The sequence below is a fragment of the Phycodurus eques genome, chromosome 11 (genome assembly GCF_024500275.1).
Source record: "Phycodurus eques isolate BA_2022a chromosome 11, UOR_Pequ_1.1, whole genome shotgun sequence".
NCBI lineage: Eukaryota > Metazoa > Chordata > Actinopteri > Syngnathiformes > Syngnathidae > Phycodurus > Phycodurus eques.
In genome coordinates, this window is record NC_084535.1 from 744,541 (window position 1) to 769,933 (window position 25,393).

At 50.8% G+C, this 25,393-nt stretch overlaps 1 protein-coding gene across 4 annotated transcripts; it reads left to right on the top strand.

Annotated features, from left to right (window-relative positions):
• The first annotated feature begins 1,261 nt into the window (after positions 1-1,261).
• Positions 1,262-25,380, top strand: nfkb2 (nuclear factor of kappa light polypeptide gene enhancer in B-cells 2 (p49/p100)). Of its 4 annotated transcripts, XM_061689562.1 has the most exons (22): positions 1,262-1,347; positions 3,847-3,886; positions 4,893-4,968; positions 5,194-5,234; positions 5,324-5,422; positions 6,158-6,309; positions 6,377-6,648; positions 6,729-6,833; positions 14,355-14,440; positions 14,520-14,658; positions 15,694-15,804; positions 15,870-16,013; positions 18,170-18,311; positions 18,393-18,507; positions 19,138-19,345; positions 19,535-19,704; positions 22,372-22,474; positions 22,546-22,727; positions 22,814-22,877; positions 23,407-23,579; positions 23,671-23,797; positions 25,108-25,380. In XM_061689562.1, exons 2-22 carry the CDS (start codon positions 3,848-3,850, stop codon positions 25,176-25,178), a joined length of 2,619 nt encoding a protein of 872 aa, XP_061545546.1. In that variant the 5' UTR covers positions 1,262-1,347; position 3,847; the 3' UTR covers positions 25,179-25,380. The 4 variants fall into 4 exon arrangements, with proteins under 4 accessions (XP_061545546.1, XP_061545543.1, XP_061545544.1 ...); XM_061689559.1 differs by having other exon boundaries at positions 19,138-19,704; XM_061689560.1 differs by having other exon boundaries at positions 1,290-1,347; positions 3,514-3,886; positions 19,138-19,704.
• The last annotated feature ends 13 nt before the right edge of the window (positions 25,381-25,393 follow it).

Consider the following 25,393-nt stretch of genomic DNA (forward strand, 5'->3'; position numbering starts at 1 on the left):
CAGCGTTCTAGTATTTATTTTTAGAGCCTTCATGGCAGCTACTTGAAGAGCTTTAGGAACCTCGCCCGACTGACGTGAGCAATTGATTCTTTGCTGCAAATCAGCAAGCGCAGACTTCGCAGTAGCTTTGAACAAGTCCGATGGTATTGAGTCAAGAGAGCTCGTTGATGCTTTCAGCTGCTTTTGGTCAACTGTATCAAATTCTGCCATGGTAATGGGTGGGTTCAGATGTAGCACCATTTTACCATCTGGCTGATATTGACCTGACGGATTGTGTTTTTTCACCAAAATAGCAAGCAAAGAAATTCATTGTTTTTTTTTTTCCCAATTCTGGAGCTATCTGATGCGGGGAGTTTGTGAGCATGAGTATTGTTGAGATTCTTACTCATGAGTCCAGAAAAGTGTTGCTACTAACCCTGGCTGAAAAAGACCGGTTGTCGTAAATTTGGAGTTTCGTCTTTCTCCAATTACATTCTGCTTTCCTGCACTTGGATTTCAAGGTCCTTACCATCATAGTGCTCCTCCACGGTGTTTTAGGATGGCTCAAGGTTGGCTTGGTTTTATTAAGAGCGGCAGCATCTATGTCATTTGAGATTTTCCAGGTGAACCTATCCAAAAGTAGTAGTAGCCTCCTATTAATGACCTCAGCAGTTTGAAGACCTGACCTATGGATTGTGCTGTACTTTAAAAGAAAAGAAAAGAAAAGATTGTGCTGTCCTCTTCAGACAAACACAACTAATACAAACTCAATTTATTATAAGCTTACACTTGTTTCGGTATTATTAACGTTCGTTTTTCAAGACTTGCCGAATGAACGCTTTTATTTTTTCCCCTCTGGGCGCAGAGCTTCCGGCTGGGCGGAGCTTTAGCTTGTGCACCAATCAGCGCTTGGGACTCGGGCCGGAATTCCCCGCCATCTGCGGGGAATTCCGCTCAGTCTGACAGGCTGGCGGTTGCCATGACAACGCCGCTTCTTCCGTCTGACTGTATTGGTTACCGCGAGCTGAGCTTCCGCTCAAGGAACTTTCCTTTCAAGATAAAATCAAATGACTCAAAGCATTGAGGCTTCGTCGCTCTGAAATCTTTTGATCAAAATCGTTGATGGAGCTTTTTAGGGATTTTGTCAATGATAACTGAAACAATAAATAATGTTTTTTTGGGGGGGGATGGGGACTAAACCGCGTCGAGTAGGGCGACGACAAACGTTTTGGTCTCTCGTACGCTTATTCTGAAAGTACTTAGAGGAAGTAGATCTGGTTCGTTTCCTGCTGTGTTTTCAACTTGAGACACTTTAGTCGTTTGGGCTTTTCGCAGTTTCAGCAACGACTCACACATCAGCAAATGCAGGTAAACCAACTATTTTATCATCTCATCTATATTACTCATTGATTGAGTGAGCAATCATCATCTTTATAAAAAGAAGATGAATAGGAGAATAACTTGGACATATGACCGAACGAACTCATCAGGGACTCATTTGTCAAGAAGCGATCAATAAATGATGGTTGATAGCTCAGCAACAAGCCGAAAAAAATGGATTGGGGTCCACGAGTGTGCGTCTGGCCCTCGTCCTCGCGAGGCTCGCCAGCCAATCGCAGACCGTCGGCTCACAAATCGATGACGTTCAGAAATCGATCCTATTAGTCAGTCTGTTCAATATTGACAAATGATTGACCAACTTTGACTTTTAAAGAATATTGCCAGCTGTGACAATATAAGCGCTGAACCAACCAAAACGAGAGAATACACTCTCTTCTTTCACTCAAAGAAAACGTTTGTTTGTATGTTTTACCAAAACCACAATTTTTGGACTGAAAGTAGCGAAAACGACTTTTTTTTGTGGGGGAAAAAATGACAAGCAGAACAGCGACTTGAAGCTAATATTCTTTGCTTTTGTGACACGTCAAACTATAAAACTTTTGAGTGGTTTTCAAACTTGAATTTCACAGGCAAGCTGAGCGAGACCCTCTTCCATGCCGACCCCTCAAAAAACATGTTTGACAAATATATTCATTGGTGGCAGTAAAAGGTTAGAATGCAGTTTCCGAATATACTGCAAATGTCCAAGGCCGTGAAAGAGTTTCAGGGACAATATGCGGTTTCCAAACTGTGAGCGATATTTGAACGGAGCCTAATTTCAGCCTAAACGTGGACAGCAAAAAAGAACCAGGAAGGCTGCCTCAGAGTGCGTCTCGGTCAGCATCGTTACGAGAAACGTTGTGTTTTGGGGAATGTACAATCCGCGAAAAATATGAGAACGGATCAACCTACCCGACGACTCGGTGAGAACGGTGACGTGAGGTACGCGCCGGCACGTGCGGCCGTCAACGTAGCGGACGCCACCCGTGACTGCTGCACGTTTACTCTGGATTCCATAATCCATCCTCCGAGAATCCACTGCAGTCGTCTCTCCTTTGCGTGCAAAGGATTGACAGACTATTCGGTCACATCTCCTGTCACCACCCTCTCTGATTGACTATTCTTGTCCAGCCGTGTCATGGTTGTAAAATAATAATTAAAAGGAAATTAGAGGCATTAGATGGGGCCAGCGGCACGGTGAGGAACCGGTTAGCGCGTCCGCCTCACGGTTCTGAGGTTGCGGGTTCAAATCCCCGGCCCCGCCCGTGTGGAGTTTGCGTGTTCTCCCCGTGCCTGCGTGGCTTTTCTCCGGGTACTCCGCTTTCCTCCCACATCCCAAAAACATGCGTGCTCGGTTCATTGAAGACTCTAAATTGCCCGTAGGTGGGAATGTGAGTGCGAATGGTGGTTTGTTTGTTTGTACGCATGTGCCCTGCGATTGGCTGGCGACCGGTTCAGGGTATACCCCGCCTCTCTCCCGAAGATAGCTGGGATGGGCTCCAGCATGCCTGCGACCCGCGTGAGGAGAAGCGGTACGGAAAATAGGACATATGATAATAAGCGATGAGATGAGATTACTGTACTACTATTTTCATTTGAATATTATTTCATGTGAATAAAAAGCCATTCTATTATGTGACCAGTTTGGTAAATATAAAAAAGTGTCACAAATGGCATGTTAAAGATGCTTCCAGTCAGTTTGCATCTTGGCTTGAAAAAGGTGAGTTCCCGGTGCGCACGTTGGCCGTTATTGAAATGATGAAAACGCAGGAAAAAAACCATTCGATTTTCAGCTCGCTTTTGCCCCGTCCGCATTTTGGACACGTCAACCTGCAGCGCAGCCGGCAGCGGCCGATGATGACTATTTCCGTGACTGAACTTCTACGTATTCTGCGGTGAAATGTTTGCCTATCTTAAAAGTATGAATTTTGTTTAGACACTAAGAAGTAAAAATAGTCCAAGCGAAACATTTTAATAGGCTTGTTCTTTTAAAAATCAACCATTGAAACTGCCTCCTTGCGGAAAGAAGACAGCCGCGTCATCCCACCCGAGGTTCCTTTCTGGATTTAGAAACGGCCGAAAGCGTACGTCGCTCGATGTCCCAAATGTCCCACGTTAGCGCTTGAAAACATGTTTAAATGTCGCCATTTAAAGTTGCTTCAGGTGCTCTCTCACCTGAACCGGAAGGAAGCGCTTCCACCTGTTTGCACCTGTTGTGGGAGGTGCTTGCGCATGAGCCCATTTTTGGGGTGCTCCGGCACCCGCGCAAGCTGGGCCAGAAAGGCCTTCGCCCGTTGAAACCATGACGCGACGTTCATGGCTCGACCTTCCTCAAACATACGACGGCCCGCCAGAACAGTGAGGATGAGGAGGATGAAGATGAATGGTGGGGCTTTTCCTCTTCTGGCAGTGCCGGGAAGCAAACGTCGTCATGTGAAAGTCAAACTTGGTTTCTCTTTTTCTCTCCTCTCACGCGCACACACGCAGGATGACGGAAGCTCAGTTGATCAATGGCTACGACAACGACGTGAGTTTTCATCTTTTCATTCGACTAACCACGTTACAACATGCTCATGTCACGTCAATAGTTGCTAATATTGCATGTTGATGAGCATTTCGCTTTCTTCGCATATCAAACAGGTTGGTTAGCGCGCCGCTGATGTTGCATGTCAGGTTAGCATGCCGCTAATGTAACATGGTGGCTAGCGCGTTGCTGATGTTGCGTGTCGATTAGCACGCCGCTAATGTAACATGTTGGTTAGCATGTCGCTAATGTAACATGATTGCTAGCGCGTTGCTGATGTTGCGTGTCGATTAGCATACTGCTAATGTAACAGGATGGTTAGCGCGCCGCTGATGTTGCGTGTCGATTAGCACGCCGCTAATGTAACGTGTTGGTTAGCATGTCGCTAATGTAACAGGATTATTAGCGCCTCGCTGATGTCGCATGTCGATTAGCACGCCACTAATGTCGTCACTGCGGCTGTCCCACGTGCAGTTTGCCTTTAAACTCGAGCGCAACCCACGCGCGCTGTTTTGAAAACTGCAGTTCTCTACGGCCGGTATTGGCTGGGACGCCACAGGGTGGAGTTTTCTTCTGCATTTTTGGGCCATTTCCGGTAGCCGTTTTTTTTCCTATCCTTTTCGGAAAACAAAGAAGAAAGCAACAATAATGGCGACCGTGGAACAGAGTCTGCTAGAACAAATGGACCTAGATGACCAGATGATATGTTTAATGATGCTGCAAAATTGATTAAGAAGGCGGCGGCGGAGATGGTACGTAGAACCGAGGGGCGCGCCGAGTACGTCATCACAGCATGTGACTAAAACGGACCAATCACGAGAGATCTCCGCGGCATTCTACGCGCAGCAGCAATTTTTGCCGTGTGCGCGTGAAAGGACTCATAGGGGCCTGCGTGATGCGACGCGAGCGCGGGAGTATAAAGAGGCCTTAACATGTTGGGTAACGCGTTGCTAATGTTGCTAATGATTGTTGATTGCTAACCCGACGTGCGGTGTGTTGGATGGCTCAGTTCCAGTTCAACTTGACGCCGTACGAATACATTCCTCCTGTGGACGTGAAGACTGAAGCGTACATTCCTGAGACAGGTACTGCCGTCTCACTGTGATGACCTCATTGCTCAATGACTCTCCCAAATGTACATTTTGTTATTGTGGCTGTTTGCCGCTATACTTGAGTGGCTCCAACTATTCCTCGTGCCTTGTAACATCCTCGGCCAATGAAGCCGATTCTGATCATTGGCGATGACGTCTTCGGCGTGCGGCTCTGCTAACTTCTTTGTGTTTGTGCGCGTGTGCACATTTGTATTGCAGCACACGGCCCTTACATACAAATCATCGAGGAGCCCAAACAGGTGACGAGCTAACAGCGGTATATGTTGGTGTTCAAACAGGAAGTGGAGCAGCTGTTACTGACAGCTTCTTCTTCTTCGTGTTTTGCCAGCGCGGCTTTCGCTTTCGTTATGAGTGCGAGGGCCCGTCGCACGGCGGTCTGCCGGGAGCCTCCAGTGAGAAAAACAGAAGGACGTACCCCACTGTCAAGGTGACCCCCCCCCCCCCCCGCCCCCATCCACCCCACCCCACCCCACGCTCGCTCGCTCGCTCGCACGCGCACACCCTCTGATGCGGGGCTCCAGACGGCCCCGATACGGCGGCTCCTCAAATTTGAGACAGCACGCGGAAGTTTCATCTACTGACGCCTGCGCCACCAGCACATTTTCAGATTTTTAAAAAAATGTGATTCAATGCTGTGTTTTTTGTTTGTTACCACACAATAATGCACAAATGAACTGGTTTGCCAACCGACATTCATTTCCTTAGTTTAACCAAGAAAAGCAATCGAGATCAGTTACCTCATTTGCAACGGCCACCTCAAGGCAATTTAGGGTCAAGTGTCACGCCCGAGGGCTTCTTCGACAGCAGCCGGTCGGAGCCGGGAGTTCAACTGCCGACCCTCGGGTCACCCGCCGGTTCAACCAACTGAGCCACAGTCACGGGTCTTGGGGCGGTCACGGGTCAATCTACAGCTTGCACACAACTCTCGTAATCGATGAACAACGGCGGAGAGGACGACCGGCGCTTACTTGCTCCCCAGTCAAGCTTGTGTGCCAGAGGAGACAAATCCTGAGAATGAGTCAGACCTGGGTCGCGAGGAAACCTTCGCCCCGCAAATTTGAAGTTGGAAGCCACTGTGCCTAGTCCGGAAAGTTAGTCCGGAGCCCTGCGCTCAAGGCTTTTGATGACATCCTCGCTTACTTCGTGTGCGTGTGCATGTCAGATCAACAACTACGTGGGCCACGCGCGTGTGGAGGTTCAGCTGGTGACCCACACGGATCCGCCGCGCGTGCACGCTCACAGCCTGGTGGGACGCCACTGCAACGAGAACGGAACGTGCACCCTGGACGTGGGACCCGACGACCTGACCGCCTCGTCAGTACCTTCTGTGCCGTCTTTTTGGACGTCTTGGCTGCGTTTGTCTTGACGGCGCTCGGTGTAGTTTCAGCAACCTGGGCATCCTCCACGTGACCAAGAAGGGTGTGACGGACGTCCTGACGCGGAGACTGCGAGACGAGTGGCGTCGGCGTCCGGGAGGCTCCGCCCGCCCGACGGCGGCCGAGGAGAGCGCGCTGGTCAAGGACGCCAAGGAGCTGTCCAAGATGGTGGACCTCAACATCGTCAGGCTCAAGTTCACCGCCTTCCTCAAGGACAGCAACGGAGGATTCACGAGAGCTCTCAGGGCCGTGGTGTCCAACGCCATCTACGACAGCAGTGGGTCTCGCCGGCGCGCCGCCGCCGGCCGTTCGGCCCCGCGCCTCGGTCGATCACGCGTCTCTTTCTTTCCCCGGCAGAATCTCCCAATGCGTCCAACCTGAAGATCTCCCGCATGGACAAGACGTGCGGATCGGTGCTGGGAGGAGACGAGATCTTCCTGCTCTGCGACAAAGTCCAGAAAGGTGCGAAGTTAAGCTAAGCCGAAGCTAGCCGTAGAGCGAGTGACGTTGTCGAACACCGCTCAACTGTACGGTGAGAGGTCGCGCGACTAATTGGGAAGGGTCGAGCTGCTGACCGCCCGCGACTCGTGTGGCTGCCGTTCTGAATTTGAAAGTCAGGTGAGCGGCGTCACAACCGCTACTGCCAATCACAACGGCAGGTTATAGCGCGTGGGCTTTCGCAGCAAAAATGACGTTTGCGTGGACCATGAGGGCACGGGGTGGTGGCCAATCACAACACCAGGTTATAGCGCGTGGGCTTTCGCAAACAAAAATGACGTTTGCGGGGACCAAGACCCGGCCCGCTGACACTTAGCTATACCAATGTATGTAGAGTATGTACACTACTCGGGATGTAGAAATACCAAAATCTTACAGTTGGGTTTTATCACAGTATTAATCTCACGGTAGGATAATTCTTGCAATATCGCGGGGAAGCTGACAGTCTTGCGGGAAGACTCACGGAACAGGTGGGCCAAAGAGCCTCGAATCAATCACATCTCTTCTCCTTGCTGGCCGGGTCCTTTATCGAAAGGCTTTAATATTTCTGTATGTTTTCCCGCAGGTTTTTTTGTGAAAAACAACTGTACATATATGCTGTCATATGTACCCCTGTCATATAGGAATGAAAGTGTAGGCTACACCTTTTTTATAACCTCTAGGTGGCGGTGGCACACTACAACCTTAATTCCAATGAAGTTGGGACGTTGTGTTAAACATAAATGAAAACAGAACACAATGATTTGCAAATCATGTTCAACCTTTATTTAGTTGAATACACTACAAAGACAAGATATTTAATGATCAAACTGATAAAGTTGATTGTTTTTAGCAAATAATCATCCATCCATTTTCTGAGCCGCTTCCCCTCACGCGGGTCGCGGGCGTGCTGGGCCTATCCCAGCTGCCATCGGGCAGGACGCGGGGTACACCCTGAACTGGTTGCCAGCCAATCGCAGGGCACATACAAACAAACAACCATTCGCACTCACAGTCACGCCTACGGGCAATTTAGAGTCTCCAATTAATAAATTTTTGGGATGTGGGTGGAAACCGGAGTGCCCCGAGAAAACCCACAAAGGCACGGGGAGAACATGCAACCTCCACACAGGCGGGGACGGGGATTGAACGCGGGTCCTCAGAACTGTGAGGCTGACGCTCTAACCAGTCGGCCACCGTGCCGCCAAATAATCATTAACTTAGAATTTTATGGCTGCAACATGTTCCAAAAAAGCTGGGACGGGTGGCAAAAAAGACTGAGAAAGTTGAGGAACGCTCATCCAACACCTGTTTGGAAGATCCCACAGGTGAACAGGCTCATTGGGAACAGGTGGGTGCCAGGATTGGGTAGAAAAGGAGCTTCCCTGAATTGCTCAGTCATTCCCAAGCAAAGATGGGGCGAGGTTCACCACAAGTGCGGGAGGAAATAGTCGAACAGTTTAAGGACAATGTTCCTCAACGGACAATTGTAAGGAATTTAGGGATTTCATCATCTACGGTCCAGAATATCATCAAAAGGTTCAGAGAATCTGGAGAAATCACTGCATGCAAGCGGCAAGACCAAAAACCAACATTGAATGCCCGTGACCTTCAATCCTTCAGGCGGCACTGCATCAAAAACCGACACAAATGTGTAAAGGATATCACCGCGTGGGCTAAATACAGTTCGGCGCAACATCTGGAAGTGCAACTTGAAACTCTACTATGCGAAGCAAAAGCCATTTTTGCAGCCAGAAACGCCGCCGGCTTCTCTGGGCCGAGCTCATCTAAGATGGACCGACGCAAAGTGGAAAAGTGTTCTGTGGTCCGACGAGTCCGCATTTCAAATTGTTTTTGGAAATTGTGGACGACGTGTCCTCCGGGCCAAAGAGGAAAAGAACCATCCGGACTGTTATGGACGGCAAGTTCAAAAGCCGGCATCCGTGATGGTATGGGGCTGTGTTAGTGCCAATGGCATGGGTGACTTATACATCTGTGAAGGCACCATTAATGCTGAAAGGTACATCGAGGTTTTGGAGAAACATATGCTGCCATCCAAGCAAGATCTCTTTCACGGACGCCTCTGCTTATTTCAGCAAGACAATGCCAAACCACATTCTGCACGTGTTACAACAGCGTGGCTTCGTAGTAAAAGAGTGCGGGTACTAGACTGGCCCGCCTCCGGTCCAGACCCGTCTCCCATTGAAAATGCGTGGCGCATTATGAAGCGTAAACTACGACTACGGAGACCCCGGACTGCTGAACAGCTGAAGCTGTACATCGAGCCGAGAATGGGAAAGAATTCCACCTCCAAAGCTTCAACAATGAGTGTCCTCCGTTCCCAAACGTTTATTGAATGTTGTTCAAAGAAAAGGTGATGAGTTAATGATTATTTGCTAAAAACAATCAAGTTGATCAGTTTGAACATGAAATATCTTGTCTTTGTAGTGTATTCAATTCAATATAGGTCGAACATGATTTGCAAATCATTGTATTCTGTTTGGACTCTAAATTGCCCGTAGGTGTGACTGTGAGTGCGAATGGTTGTCTGTCTGTTTGTATGTGCCCTGCGATTGGCTGGCAACCCGTTCAGGGTGTACCCCGCCTCCTGCCCAATGACAGCCGGGGTAGGCTCCGGCACGCCCGCGACTCGCGTGAGGAGAAGGGGCTCGGAAAATGGATGGATGTATTCTGTTTGTATTTATGTTGAACACAATGTCCCAACTTCATTGGAATTGGGGTTGTAGAATGGAAATGTACAACTTTTTCATAACCTCTCGATGGAGGCATCCATTTATAAAATGTGAAAGTTTTTTCCATTTTCCCCTAACCCTCTGTAAAATCCGCACGATTTACCTTTGACAATTTTTGGGGGAAAACAATGCACATTATACACAAGAATTACGGTATTTATTGTTGTAGTTTTGGATTTATAACTTTAGAAATTGGATACTGCCTTCGAACGACGATTCCTTTGCTTAAGTCCAAAAATTCAGAAAAACTCTTAATGGCAACGCAGGAATAGAAATAGAGAAACTGCAAAGTAGAAATCCCTCAAATAATCCTTGTTCGTTTCTTTTCTCCGTTTAGCGAAATGCTTCAATTCAGCGGATCGTCTCGTCGGGTCTGAGCTCGGAGGCGAGGGGCTCGGCCCGACCCGGGACGCGTCCCGCCCGTTGGGTTGCGTTCTAAGTGCCGCCGATCGACACGTCCCGCAATTCACATTAGTTCTCGCCGCCGATTCTCTCACCCGGGTACAGCTGCCGTTTTGCAGACTCACTCGGCCCACTCAGCCAATCGATCTATTTCTTGCGATGCGCCAATCTGGTGCGCATCGCCCCAATATTCGGGATTTTACGGATGTTTGGCCTTTTCCACTCCATAGGCGTTCGCTACAGTGGCGGTTCGGTGCTCGCGGGTTCACCTGATCATGGATTTCTTTTTCTTTTTTTTCCAATTTTTACTTTTTTATTTTGAGGGGAACCAAACAAGGAAAACACGAATCAGAATCAGAATCGTCTTTATTTGCCAAGTATGTCCAAAAAACACACAGGGAATTTGGCTCCCGTAGTTGGAGCCGCTCGAGTACGACAACGGACGGTCGATTGACAGAGAACGCTTTGGAGACACGAAGACATTGACAAAAACAGTCACTGAGCAATAACAAGTTGCCAGTAATCTGGTAATTCTGGTACAATTATTATTATTATTTCTTTTTTTTTTTGACAATTGTGCAAAAAGATGCAGAGTCCTCGAGCACTTAGAGCAGTTCGAATGACTCATATTGCAATAGTCCGGTGCAATGAGCGTTGTGCAAAGGGCGCCGAGTGACGAGTAGCGAAATGATCTGGGATGTTGTTGATTGTGCAAATGTTGCAGATACTCCTTAGTCAGTGTGCAAGTGGAGCAGATGCTACTCAGGCACATGAGTGGCCAGTAGTGGTCAACAACAGATATGCAAATAGTGCAGCGTGGCGAGACAGCTACAGTGAGTGCACGAGTAATATATGATTGGCCACACAGAAATGTGACAACAAACTCAAGACAAAAAAATTTGGCAGCATGTTGCAATAGAATTGTAAGTTAGCTGTTTAAGAAGTTAATAGAAGAAGAATCACCTTTTATTGTCATGAACATGCATGCATGCATGCACACGAAATTTGTTCTCTGCATTGAACCCATCACAGTGAACACATACACACGTTAGTGGAACACACCGGAGCAGGGGGCAGCCGAAGCGCCCGGGTAGCATTTTCGGGGGATCGGTGTCTTGCTCAAGGACACCACAGCCGTGAGTCCGGGGGATGTTGGCGGATGGTCCGGTCGGGGTCTTGAACCTGGGTCCCCCACGGTGGCAGGCGATGATCTTAACCATTGGGCCACGGCTGCCCCAAGCAAGAGGGACGAAGCTGTTGGAATGTCTGCTAGTTTTAGTTTGCATTGATCAGTAGCGCCTACCTGAGGGAAGGAGCCGGAAGAGCCGGCGACCGGGATGCGGAGGGTCCAAGAGGATTTCTCACACTCTTGTCTTAGTTCTGGCAGCGTGCAAGTGGGTAGGGGGGGTACCGACAAACTTTTCAACAGTTTTGATTGTCTGTTGCAGTCGGAGTTTGTCCTTTTTTGTAGCAGCGCCAAACCAGACTGTGATGGAAGAACACAGGACCGATTCCATGACCGCTGTGTAGAACTGCCTCAGCAGCTGCCGTGGCAGGCCGTGCTTCCTCAGAAGACGCAGGAAGTACATCCTCTGCTGGACCTTTTTTAGGACGGAGTTGATGTTGAACTCCCACTTCAGGTCCTGAGAGACTGTAATTCCCAGGAACTTGATGGTCTCAACGGTTGACACAAGGCAGCTGGACAGCGTGAGGGGCAGCTGTGACGAAGGACGCCTCCTGAAGTCCACGATCATCTCTACCGTCTTGAGCGTGTTCAGCTCCAGGTTGTGTCGGCCGCACCACGTCGCCAGCCGCTCCGCTTCCTGTCGATATGCAGACTCGTCATCGTCATCGTCCTCGATGAGGCCGATCACAGTGGTGTCATCTGCAAACTTCAGGAGTCTGACAGCCGGGTGCGCTGAGGTGCAGTCGTTCGTGTAGAGAGAGAAGAGCAGCGGAAGAGAGGATACAACCTTGTGGTGCCCCAGTGTTGCTGCTGCGTGTGGATGAAGTGGTCTCCCTCAGCCTCACCTGCTGTGTCCTGCCCGTCAAAAAGCTGTAAATCCACTGGCAGATGGCAGGCGAGACGCTGAGTTGGAGAAGCTCGGAGGAAAGGAGTTCAGGGATGATGGTGTCGAACGCTGAGCTGAAGTCCACGAACAGGATCCTCGCGTAGGTCCCTGCACTGTCGAGATGCAGAGTCCTCCGCCTCGACCACCTGTCGAGGTGTTCTAGGATGAAGTGCAGTCCCATGTTGACTGCATCATCCGCAGACCTGTTCGCTCGGTAGGCAAACTGCAGGGGGTCCAGCAGGGGACCTGTGACGCTCTTGAGGTGGTCCAGCACGAGACGTTCAAAGGACTTCATGACCACAGATGTCAAGGCGACTGGCCTGTAGTCATTTAGACGCGGGATTATAGGTTTCTTGGTGACTGGAACGATGGTGGAGCGTTTGAAACAGCATGGTACTTCGCACAGTTCCAGAGATCTATTGAAGATCTGTGTGAAGACTGGAGCGAGCTGGTCCGTGCAGACTTTGAGGCAGGATGGGGACACAAGGTCCGGGCCTGCCGCTTTGTTAATCTTTTGTTGTTTGAAGATGCGTCTCACATCCTGTTCGCGGATGGTCAACGCAGAAGTCAGAGGTGCGGTTGTGGTCGGGGGTGCGGCCGGGCGGGTGTGTGGTGTGAAAGTGTCCTTTTCAAATCTGCAGTAGAAGGTATTCAAGTCGTCGGCTAGTGTGCTATTGTTCTCAGCTTGGGGGGATCGTCGCTTGTAATTGGTCAGCGATTGGAATGCACGCCAGACTGATTTTGAGTCGTTAGCGCTAAACTGTTTTTCCAACTTTGCTGAATAGTTCCTCTTTGCAATGTTAATTTCTTTAGTGTGTTGTTGTTGAATGTGCGAAATGATTTTGTTGGTACACACGCCTCTTCACAGAAACTGATCTAGGATGTGACCGTGTCCGTATATTTGTCCAGGGTGCCGGCTGAATTTTCAAAGACACTCCAGTCTGTGCCGTCTAAACAGCTTTGAAGTTCCATCTTGGCTTCATCGGTCCACTTTTTGACTGTTTTCACTGTAGGCTTCGCACATTTAAGTTCTCGCTTGTACGTCGGTATTAAGTGAATGAAGCAGTGATCGGACGAGCCCGGGGCTGCACGAGGTATAGCACGGTATGCGTTATTTAGCGTCGTGTAGCAGTGGTCTAAAGTATTATTTTGCCTGGTAGGACAGTCTTGTATTTAGGGCGTTCCTGGTTGAGTTTAGCTTTGTTAAAGTCCCCGAGAATGAAGAGGGGTGAGTCCGGGTGGTTTTTTTTTCCATTTCGTTGACGAGCGTTAGCAGTGCGGCGTTCGTGTTAGCTTGAGGCGGGATGTAGGCGCCGGCGAGAATGAATGATGCGAACTCGCGCGGCGAGTAGAACGGCTTACAGTTCAAAAACCGCGACTCCAAATTCGGGCCGCAGTGTGTGCTGAGCTCCGTGACGTCCGTACACCATTTTTCGTTGATATAGAAGCTTATCCCGCCGCCTTTTGTTTTCCCCGATGCTTCCGTGTCGCGGTCTGCCCGGTGAAGATGGAAGCCGGGAAACATGACGGCGCCATCGGGTACGGCGTCGCAAAGCCAAGTCTCCGTAAAGCGCATGGCCGCTCCGGTGAGTCACTCGGAGAAAAAACTGAGCGGATTTGCGAAAGTTGGTGAAAGAAAGTCCGGAGTAGCCTCCTTGATGGTGAGCAAGTCTCCCCTTGTGGAAGTCAGTCGCGTAATGTCTCCGAAGACGAAGGAAAAACACAGAAACATAAACAATGCTAGAGAGCGCGTCACATGACACGACGGTAGAATCCCCGCTTATTCAAGAGTTTTTGGGGTAAATATAACATGCGTCATTTTTTCATGGATTTTCGCTATCCTGCGCCAAAAGCGGGGCTCCATTGTAATGCAGAAAAAGTTTGACGTTGCTTCATGAGGTAACGACTTCACGTCCTTAAAATCCAAAATATTTGGGCGTTTGTTCTGATATTTTCAGAGGTGGAAGTGGGCATAATGGGAGACGTGCGCAAACATTTTGCCGACAATCGCTCACAGTTTTCTGACATGAAGCAAAGTCAAGCGCTTTCTCTATCGTGAGCGTCTGTGGGGAGGAAAAGGCTTCACGTCCATCAAATCCAAAATACCGGTCAACGTTTTCAGAGGTTTTTAGTGGTAATTGCCAACAGTTTTGTGACATTAAGGGACATTCAGCTTTTTTACGCTTATGTTAAGCGTTACAGACGGTCCCCGATCGTCCGGCAGCTCGCCGGGCTTCGGCGCACTCACCCCGAACGCCCCGCGATGCTTTTTGCCGCAGACGACATCGACGTGCGCTTCTACGAGGACGAGGACGGCGGCTGGGAGGCGTACGGCGACTTCGCTCCGACCGACGTCCACAAGCAGGCGAGTCGGACGGGCGCGTCCTCCGGCCGCGCGTGCCGAGCGCTAACGTGTGCTAACGGGCGCGCCCTTCCCCCCTCAGTACGCCATCGTGTTCAAAACGCCGCCGTACCACAGCGCCGAGATCGAGCGTCCCGTCACCGTCTTCCTCCAACTCAAGCGGAAAAAGGCGGGAGACTGCAGCGACCCCAAACACTTCACGTACATTCCGCACGTTCAAGGTCAGATCGCCTTCCTTTGTCTTCATCTTCCTCCTCCTCTGCTTCATTGGCTAAGGTTGGCCTTTTGTTTGAAACGGCATGTTCTCGGTCGAGTCGGTGACTTAACAAATGTTGAGTTGACTCGGTAAGACTTTTGCTGCAGCGAATAAGAGCCCGTGTGACTTTATGCGAGTCATTGGTGGCACTTTCAAATCATTTAGGCGATAACGCGAACCGTATCGGATGCGCAGGCGAGGAAGCGCACGACACGGACCGATACAAAATAATCCGCAATGCATCGAGCGGCGATATAGCGAGGGATTGATTACGGTGTTCGTTTTTGGAGCCAAAGACAAAGCGGGCGCACGCTCCGGTCAGCGTTCGATCTTCCTCGGGAAGACGACCCGGGACGTCCGTCCGTCCGGCCTCGGGATCGCCCCGCAAAAGCTGGGGAGAGGGAAGTCCGGGATTCCCCGCCCGGGCTGCCGACCTCGGAAAAGCCCGAGAAAACGGACGGACGAGCCTCGCCGAGGCTGCGCTCGGTTCACGGAGGGCCCGGCCCGTCTGGGCTTTTTGAGGCCGGTTCGCCATATTTGGAAGAGGAACATTCCTGAATGATGAATTGAGAAAATATATCACGAATAAAATGACTCTGCTTGCGATAATGAAGTTGTGAATTACCGGCAGAACATTTGCCATACTTTGTCCTTTAGTATTTGTGGAAAGTACAAAAACATGCAAAAGATTCGGGCCATAAATGTATGCAGCAAGAAGAAGCAGCAGCATATTGAGCGCACTTACTGGCAGCACGTCGTTTCGGCACAATGCCCGCTAACGTTAAATCCCATTTCTTCGACTCCGTTATTTCCTTTGACCCGAAGTGACGACCAGAGCCGCCTTTGGACGCGCGTGTCCAAATGCGTCATCTTCCGCAGTTGCATTTGAAATATTTTCTATTTTTGCTTGGAGCCTTCTTATTAGCTGGAAATTGTAACATTTGCTGTCCTCTGAAAATCAAATCTTCCTCTTTCCTTTTCTTGTTGCGGTCTCGTTCAGACAAAGAGGAGGTGCTGAGGAAGAAACAAAAGCCCCTCCCCCACTACGAGCCCTGGCGAGGAGGAGGAGGAGGAGCTGGCGGCTTTGGAGGGGGAGGAGCTACGGGTGAAGGTGAGGCGAATTCTAACAGTAAAGACAGACGCTAAAGCTAACCATTGACGCTGTGTGTCTTTGAGGTTTTCACTTCAGCCAGCACATGAACGGCGCGGCGGGTGGAGGAGGGGGCGGAGTCTTCTATTCTGGAAGCAGCGGCAGCTTTGGAGGGGGCGGGGTCCACATGTCAGGCTCCGCCCTCCAGCGCAGGCAACTGGCCTTTATCGGTACGATATCTTTCACGTGTTGTTTCCCGGTGGTCACGTGACATCATGTGCCCAGCCCACCCAAAACATGCCTGAACCAACCCTATGGACTTAAAGCTCAAATTAATTTGACAACAAAAAAAAGTTGACAAATGAGCAATTAACGACTTGATTTCAATGTCCACGCATTGCCTTGGATGGGAATGTCGACCTCTCCATCATGGCCGCCACGTAGCACACACGCCGCAGTGCGCTGGCGTGCGTCGTCTTCATATCTATGTTAGGATCTTAGAGCCGCCACACACGTTTCCAGCTGTGTGAGCGCCAACGACCAGCTAATCGCTTGATTTACGACCCAGACGGAGTCATCTTAAATGACAGTCGACCACACAGCGATGCTATCTATCGAGCCCTTGAATTGCTCTGGGTGTTATGTGTCTGGCCGACGACCGGTGAGCACGTGTGCCTCACAGTCCTGGGGACCGGGGTTCGAATCCCGGCCCCGCCTGTGTGGAGTTTGCGTGTTCTCCCCGTGCCTGCGCGGGTTTCCTCCCACATCCCAAAAACATGCACGCTAGGTTGATTGAAGACTCGAATTGCCCGTAGGTGTGAATGTGAGTGTGTGAAACGAACGGTCGTTTGTTTCTATGTGCCCTGCGATTGGCTGGCGACCGGTTCAGGGTGTACCCCGCCTACCGCCAGAAGATAGCTGGGATGGGCTCCGGCGACCCTAATGAGGAGAAGCGGTAAAGAAAACGGATGGATGGATGCTATGTGTTTGCCGTGGCTTGTAATGGTGCCTAGCTAATAAGCGAATTAGGCACGAGACGGGTGGGCGAGCCTTTCGGCTCAGGGACCACAGTGACTTTGGAAATTTGACAGGCGGGCCGAGCCAGGACCAGATGCTTACATATCAAAATATTAAACCAACAAAAGGGCATTGTAGCGTTAATACTTTTAACGGGAACGGTGTTGTTTTGTCGATCACCTTTTTTTTTGCCGGTGCCTCAAAGTGTGGCGTTAGTTTGCTTGTGGCAATTCTCAGGTGTTCATCACTCAGCGGGGATCTGCAGGATGTTTTGTTGGCGGTCATCGCACTGAAAGTCTGCTCACGCACACGTCGAGCCAAACGCCACCAGCATCCTCCGTGACATTTTCCGGATTTCTGCACATTTGTCCGCGCTTAATGAAGCATCAAATTCATCCGGTTTGGGAGTTGAACTTCTCTCTTAAGACGGTATCGCCTTGGACGTCAATCAGTTCCATCTGCAGCTCCCGTGGCGCCGGTTCAGGGTCTTGCGTGACTGAATCCCGGACGGCAGTTTGTCAGATAAAGGTGTTCGGCCGAGCCCGCAAGCTCGATTCTAACCGCCGAGCCGCAGCCGTCGGTTCCTGCGTCGATCGGCTGTTCGCGTAATCGGCACGCTCGGTGGAAACGCGAGGGCCGATGTTATATTCCTCGACGGTTTCTTGACAAATGACAGTAGTACTAACATACAGCTTTTGATCGGACTTCTGTGACAAAGTATTTAGTAGTCCGTTCTATATGAAACACTCGGCGCTCGCTGTCGACTTTTCTTCGGCCCACTCATGGATGGAGAAGGGTTCAGAGCATGAGCAGAGTAAAAACAGAAGAGCCAAAGTCAAGTCAATGCATCACTGTACCTACTGCGCTACCTGGTGGAACCACTCGGCATTACAGGATAAGGTCAAATGAACGGAGTCGTGCTTTAGCCGATTCCGTACCCGCCGTCTTTAGGCGGGCCGTAGTTTGCCCACCCGTGCACTAGGAGCTAGCGCTAGCTCATTGAATAGCAATCGGCGGATCTGAAACGATACGTAATGTCACCGTGAAGTATCTTGTGCCAAGATGGGGCATGTTCACACCTGGCCTTTTTTTCGGGGTCGGAAAAGCTGCCATGCGCTACAAAAACTCAAAATCTTACCAAGAATGTTTCTTATTTTTAGTCAAAAATATTCGAAAGAAGACGTAACTTGTTTTGAGACGATTTTCATTGGTTTCAAGTCAATTTTTACTTGAAATTAGTATTGACAAAAAATTGCCAGTGAACAAAGAACAAAACCAAAACGTCCTCCCTTTGGCAACAGCACGTGTCCGTCGTCCACGCGTTGTCCCACGTCATCATGTGTTGTTCGTTCACGTGCGGTATCCACAGCCTCCGCCCTCCAGGCCGGCGCGTCGGATGCCGCTCGTCAGGCGCGCGGCGCCCTACTTCGCTACTGCGCCGGCGGCGACGCTCGGGTCCTTCTGGAGCTGCACGGACGCCTGTGCGCCACGCGGGACGCCAGCGGAGACACGTCAGTGGCGCCCCGGCCGTCGCCCCGCCCCTTCCCGCCCGCCGCTTCCTGACGTCCCGCCTCTTTCCCTTCCTCCCGCAGTCCCCTGCACCTGTCCGTCATCCATCAGCAGACGGCCGTCACCTGCCAGCTGATCGACACGTTGCTTAGCAACCGGCGGGAACGCCTGCTCGACGTCGCCAATCATCAGCAGCAGGTCGCTCGCTAGCGTGCTAAATGTGCCGGCGCGAAGGTCACGTGACTACGTATGACAAGATAACCGAATGAAACGGAAAATGTTGTAATCATTGTAATCCGTCACATTACCGTCATTCCCGCGCCATTTCCATGGTTACAATTTGAGATCCATTTCTTCCCCCCAATCACTTCCCTCCTTCTGAAGCGGATGCTTGCGATTGGCTCTCTCAGTTTGACCGAGACGCGCCGCCTTGTGGTGCAATCTGAGATTTTGAAAAAGTTGGACTCATAGTTACACTTTTGAACACCTAAAACAACTCTTGACCTTTGACCTTGTTTTTATGGCACACGCACTTGTGTGGGTTGTCATGTGAAGCGATATTGTTTGTCATTCGGTCCGCATGCTATGAGGCCTCCCTTAACCTCCAAAGGTCCTGTTGATTCAAAATTAGGAAACAAAATCAAATGATTGATTACTTTGAAATAGTTGCACTACTATTTCCGTTTTCATCATGGCAACTTGTAATTGGCGCCAAAGTCCTCTTCCCAACACCGCTTGTGACACGTCAAACGAATCACGTGACAGGCTGAACGAGTGACGAAAACGCCGTCATGTATGTAACACGCGTGTCATTCATGTGACCGTCAGACGGCGCTGCACCTGGCGGCGCTGACGCGTCAGGCGTCTGCGGTGGAGGCGCTGATGAGGGCGGGGGCGGACCCCGGCCTGCGGGACAAAGACGGCCGCTGCCCGCTGCACCTGGCGGCGCTGGGCGGCGACGCGGCCACGCTGCGCGCCGCGCTGGCCCACCTGGGGGAAGGACACGCACACGTCTTGAACACGGCCGATTACTACGGTGAGTGGGGCCGAGACCTGAAAAGGGGTTATCGCGCGACGACGTGCGCCGTTAACGTGGCGCTCGCGTGTCGTCGTGCCGTGCGTCGTTTCCACGTTGTCGCGTGTCGTTCGACGCGTCAACGCGTTGTTCACCCGAGTCGTCACGCCGTCACGTTCGCGCCGCGTGTCATTTGCGTGTCGCCTTCAGGTTTGGTCCCGCTTCACCTGGCGGTCCGTCGCGACGGGCATCGCTGTCTGCGCCTGCTGGTGGCGAGCGGCGCTAAGGTCAACGCCCCCGAGCTGAAGGGCGGACACACGGCTCTGCACATGGCCGTCCGCCAAAACCTTCTCAAGGTCGCCTGCACGCTGGTCACCGAGGTACGTGCGCGAAATCCCGTCGGCAAAGACCGGTCTCGGCGCCGGTCTCGACACCTGTAACTCCGTGAACGTGATAATAAGGAATACCTTCGATTCGTGTTTACGAACCGCCGGCACCCTCGTCACGACTGCAAACCTTCGCCGTGTTGTGACTGTTGGACAACACGCACACACATAAGCGACGGGTGCGAGATAGGGATGTCCTGATACATATTTCTCAGTTCCAAAACAATACCGATATTGCAGCCTCAAGTATTGGCCAATACCAATTCGCTCCCAGGCGTCCATCTTAACATGGATATTTGAATTCAACAGCCGTCAATGGCACTGAATCAGTTAATCCAATACGATATCAGCACAAATCATACATACTTTTATGACTTATTTTGTAGTATGAAATGTTAGAATCAGCTTCCATGAAATAGGATTCAACCAATAGTCACCAAGAGTAAGCAGGGGGAACATTTTTTATAAACTAACCGTTGACATCAAGTTGAACCATAAACATAAGAACATAAGAACATTAGGGCTGCAGCTATCGAGTAGTTTACGTTTCCAGTATCCTACTGAAATTGTTATCGAATAATCAAGTATTTGGATGAATTCTATTTTTGTTTGGCTAAAGAGCAATAACACTGGGGAACAACTTGAAAAAACAACTCTGTTGAGTTCGATTTTTATGCCGATTAAAACTAAAATAGTCCACAGCTTAGCCTCCAGATAAGCAAAATTCCACTGATTAGCTGAAGTAAGACTTGCCAGCCGATTACGATTGGACTCATCTACAGCTTCGCGGCGACTTGTCACAATTGAGACTCCCGATAGGTCAGTACTATCGATATCTGCAAACAGAAAGCTAGCATAGTAGGAATTAAGAGGATATGTGACATAATAGTGTTAAATAAACATTGCGGTCATGCCGGTTTATTGATTGATTGATTGTTTCATGCCTGTCCATATTTGAAAAGTTTGATCAAATAAGTACATATCTGTTACGTACGGTATTTTTCTCATTTCTTTTTCCGAACACGGGAAAAAATTATTGTTGAAAAACTTGACGTGATAGAGAAAAACAGAGTTTTGGATTCCGCATCCAAAATTGAGTTCAAAATAGCCGTCAGACCGAACGCAACAAAAATGGTGTTCCCCAGGGAAACGAATACACCAGACAAAATAAGCAATTTCACTGAATAATTAAAGACCTTTTGGATAATCAACTATTTCTTTTCTGAAAGTGGCACTAAGCAGGCCCAAAAAAATGTCATGTCAATTCGACAGACCGCAGAGAAGAGTCATGTTCGCGAGTCTGCCAAAGTTGAGTGAACACAACAAATCGCTAAGTATATCAAATCAGGCTTCAAAACTGGAATAGTTCGGAGCACCTCTCAGCTCTCAAGATGCTGCGGGCGTGTCGAACGGATGCGGCAAAAGGAAGCGAACATACTGACGGGGTGGTAGCTTATATGACGTAAAATCACGTTAGGAGGCTCGACTTCAAAATAGAACGCTTATTGCGGACCATCGTCATGGTCGACTTACCCTCGTCGTCGGTGACACGACGTCACAGCCGACGGCGGCACGGCAGGAGGAAGCCCGGGTCGTCAGACGGTCGGCTGTGCCCCGTTCACGAGTATCAAGTTACCCACGAGGCCGTGTTGCCGCTGGTGACCGTCGACAAAACTATCCGCGCTGCAAAGTCGACGTTCAGCTCGCCGTCTGCGTGCGTCTTCGAAAAGTCAATGCGTCTCTTTTTTTTTTTTTTTTTTTTTTATTTCCTCCTTTTTCGGGAGCTTAAATAACGTCACCGAGCTGTTCTATAAATTGGGGCATTTTCGGCGCGTAGCCATCGTTAGCTCGCTAACTGCAAGCCGGACTTGTTCTGGAAGCCAAGCACCGCCGAGGCACGACTGAGAAGCATAGCCGGACGAAACGACGTCGCTCTGTACCTGCTTGAGTCACGATGTCGTGGGGCTGTGCTTTAGCCCCACCCACAAAATCAGGACAATTCAAACGACGAAATGACGAGTCTTTGCATAGGTTTTCAGTTCGGAGCGATCGGCCGTTTTGTCTCGGCTGCGTTTAATGCGGTTTGGAAACGATAATTGGGCCTTTTCGCCATTTTCTTGCTCGTGTTGTTTAATTTGAAGTATTGCATTCAAAAACTATAATTTGAAATAGAATTGATGAGTTAAACCTGAAAGTGAATGTAAGGTTTTTTTATCCGCAACGAAAATTCAAATGATACATTTTCTCATTCAGTTTGATCATTTCAGATTCAGTCGGACAAATTCAATTTCACCAAAGTAGGCGGGGACCGTAAGGAATAGCAGCAGATCGGCGATGCGCGGATCTCGTCTTCGGCCAATCGGCGCCCTCGTTTTGTATTACTCCGGAAAGCCAAATCGTCTAACCCGCTACGGTATTTGAAGCTTCGTACCTTTCCTTAACCTTGGCGGAGTGCATCATAAGGTCAGAAAGAAATAAAAAGGTGCTTCCGTTCGACATATCGCGCCGACATTACGAAGTCGTCTTTCCGTTTTTTCCCGACGCAACGTCATCCGGGCATGGACGTCCGTGCCTCGGGCTTTGCTGCCACCGCGGGGTGGAGACGGCGCCGCTGTTTCCAATGAAGGAATTGGAGTCGGCGCTCTCTTTTGTCTTTTGCAGTTGAAGGCGGACGTGAACGCTCGCACGTTCGGAGGAAACACGCCGCTTCATCTGGCCGCCGCCGCAGACGCGCACACGCTTTGCTCCGTGCTGCTCGCCGCCGGTACGCACGCACACAGTGGGCACGCACGCACGCAAAGAGCGAGTGATTGACGGGCGGCGTGTCGCCTTCAGGTGCGGACAAACACATGGAAAACGACGAGCCGCTGGTCTTAAGCTCCTCCTGCTCCTCCTCCGACGACGACGAAGAGCGTGAAGACGACGAGGCGGGGGCCGCGGCGCGCTCGCGGCCAGTCGGCAGCCGGAAGAGACGAGTGAGCGGGCACACGCCGCTGGACCTGGCCAAATGTCACAAGGTACCCGACCGACCGCCTCGAAAGCAAAAGCGCGGCTGACGTCGCCGCCGCCTCGAAAGTAAAAGCGCGTTTGTGTGACGCGATAGGTCAGGAAGCTGCTGACGTCGCCGACCGCTCGTCACGTGACTGACAAGATCCAAGGCAAACGAGGTTTGTCCCAGCCTCACGTCGTTTACCTGTCGCTGCGGCTTGCGTGTCTATGAGTGTGCGTGCACGTCACGTCACGTGCGAATGCCGTGACGCAGAGGGGAAGTGTATATACACACGCTACCCGCCGGAATGTCGGCGGGTAGCGTGTGTCGTCGCGGCGCCCGCGAATGAAGGAGGTCGGATGTCGGCGGCGGGCGGTCGGACGGGCCGTTGGCGCAGACCGGCAGCCCCTACACGCGTCGCTTGCCGCCAGCAGGTGTGACTGCGGAGTGGTTGAACGACAAATGCGTGAAATTGTGAAACATCGTAGAGTCCCAGAAAAAGCGCTATAAAAGCGGGATGCGTTATGATCATTATTATTATTATTAGGCGTCGCCGCGTGTCGTCGTCACGTCATTTCCATGTCGTCACGTTTCATGTCTTTCTCGTGTCTACACGGCGCCACGTGTCGCACACGTGTTTGTGGCGTGAGCGGGTGGGCGTGGCCTTCCTGTCAAAATAAAACATGCATTTGGACTTTTTGCGGCAGGCGGCGAGCCGCGTTGGCGCGTGGACGCCGACACGCTGGGCCACCTGGTGGAGGTCGTCCGCGACGCCGGCATTCCGTGGGATAAGATGGCCGACAAACTGGGAATGACAACACTGGCGAGTTTCTACCGCGACAGCCCCTCCCCCTACTACAGCCTCCTGCAACACTACCAGGTCAGGACACGCCCACTTTAGCCGCAAACATCATCGACTTCATCTATTATTATTATTGATGATGTCATTGTGTTTATGCGCGTGCGTGTAGCTGTGCGGAGGTCCCGCCGAAGACGTCCTGGAGGCGCTGGCGTCGTTGGGCGTCGACGACGGCGTGCGCCTGCTGCGCCGCCTCGATCCCGACGACGCGCTCCCGCCGCAAGACAAACTCAGACAAGGTGAACCACATGCTAAGCAACGCACGCGCTACGTGACAAAAGACACTATCCGACGTGTAGCCGGGCTACGGAACGCGCTCGCAGTTAGCTAGGCGTTATTGCGAATCCCGTGCCTTGCTGCAATCTGATTGGCTGCTGCACGCAGGCGGGCGAGAAGGAGACGACAAACTCAACACAATCAAGTCGCTTCGCCGACGTCCCGCCCTGCCGTTCCCGGGCCGGTGCGGCAGCCGATCAGACGGCGGGCGGGGGCGTGTCCCGTCGGCAGGCTCCGCGGAAACGCGCCGACAAATTCAATTCGCGGCCGCGCCCCGAGGTGCGAGTAAGCCCGCCCGCTTGCGGGTTTTCCAGATACGAGTCGTCATGCGGGTGATTTGTTTTGCGTTGACTCGCGAGCACAGACTTGAGATACGAGCGCAATTTGCCAGACAGAATGAGCAAAAATGTGGCCGAAAAAAGCTTTCAAGTCGTTTGCTTCCATTAGTTGTGGAGTAAACTTCACCTGGCAAACAGAAAACGAAGACAATGACACCTTGTGCATATAAAACGACATAGCTTAATGCTAAAAAACAGGAGTTGTTCGTTGTTATTTTTCAGGATTTCCTAATCGAATTATTTATTGCATTCAATTGTAGTACATTGTTATTTTGAAAGTTACTTCATTGGCTAAGAATCAATGGGTCAGTTTTCCTCATCCCGACTGCTGCTGACTGTTGTTGTTGTTGTTGTTGTTCAAGCCTTTTCTAACATTCCATCCATGCCTCCATTTTCTGAGCCGCTTCCCCTCACGCGGGTCGCGGGCGTGCCGGAGCCCATCCCGGCTATCTTCGGGCAGCAGGCGGGGTCCGCCCCGAACCGGTTGCCAGCCCATCGCAGGGCACGCATACAAACAAACAACCATTCGCACTCGCATTCACACCTACGGGCAATTTAGAGTCTTCAGTCAACCTACCACGCGTGTTTTCGGGACGTGGGAGGAAAGCGGAGTGCCCGGAGAAAACCCGGGCAGGCACGGGGAGAACACGCAAACTCCACACAGGCGGGGCCGGGGATCGAACCCGGGTCCTCAGGACTGTGAGGCAGACGCTCTAACCAGTTGATCACCGTGCCGCCGTTTCTCACATTCCGTACTGCAAAAAAGTCAAGTATGTCTGATTGCTGCCGATATCGGATCAGATCGAAATCGGTATCGACCAAAATTCCAGGCAGCGATATCGGTATCGGGTCGGAAGTGAAAAGGTTGCATCGGGACGTCCTTCATTAATATTTCTATCATTATTAAGTGTGCTTGTTTTCTTTGGTCCAATCAGAATCGACGGTGGACAGCGGGTTCAGCAGTCAGCCGATAGAAGACGAGCAGCCGCCCGCGGCCAATCAGTGAGCGGCGGGAAACGCGGCAGTCCTGTCGTGGTGACAACGCGCTGTGATGTCACTCGCGAGCTTGGAGAGTCCAAAACAAAAACACACTTTTGCGCTGGTGAAGAAAAAGCACCTTTCGTTCTTCTCCGGTCGTCCGTTAAGATGACAAACAACAGATTTTTGATCGACATTTCATGATGGAAATAAATATTGACGACTTTCAACTTTGTACGAAGA

Excerpts from the sequence above, each read along its gene's own strand:
- nfkb2 (XM_061689559.1), top strand. The coding sequence starts at position 3,848 with ATGACGGAAGCTCAGTTGATCAATGGCTACGACAACGAC. Across the intron at positions 3,887-4,892 it reads TCAATGGCTACGACAACGAC|TTCCAGTTCAACTTGACGCC; the intron begins GTGAGTTTTCAT and ends TGGATGGCTCAG. Across the intron at positions 15,805-15,869 it reads GGGAGGAGCTACGGGTGAAG|GTTTTCACTTCAGCCAGCAC; the intron begins GTGAGGCGAATT and ends TGTGTCTTTGAG.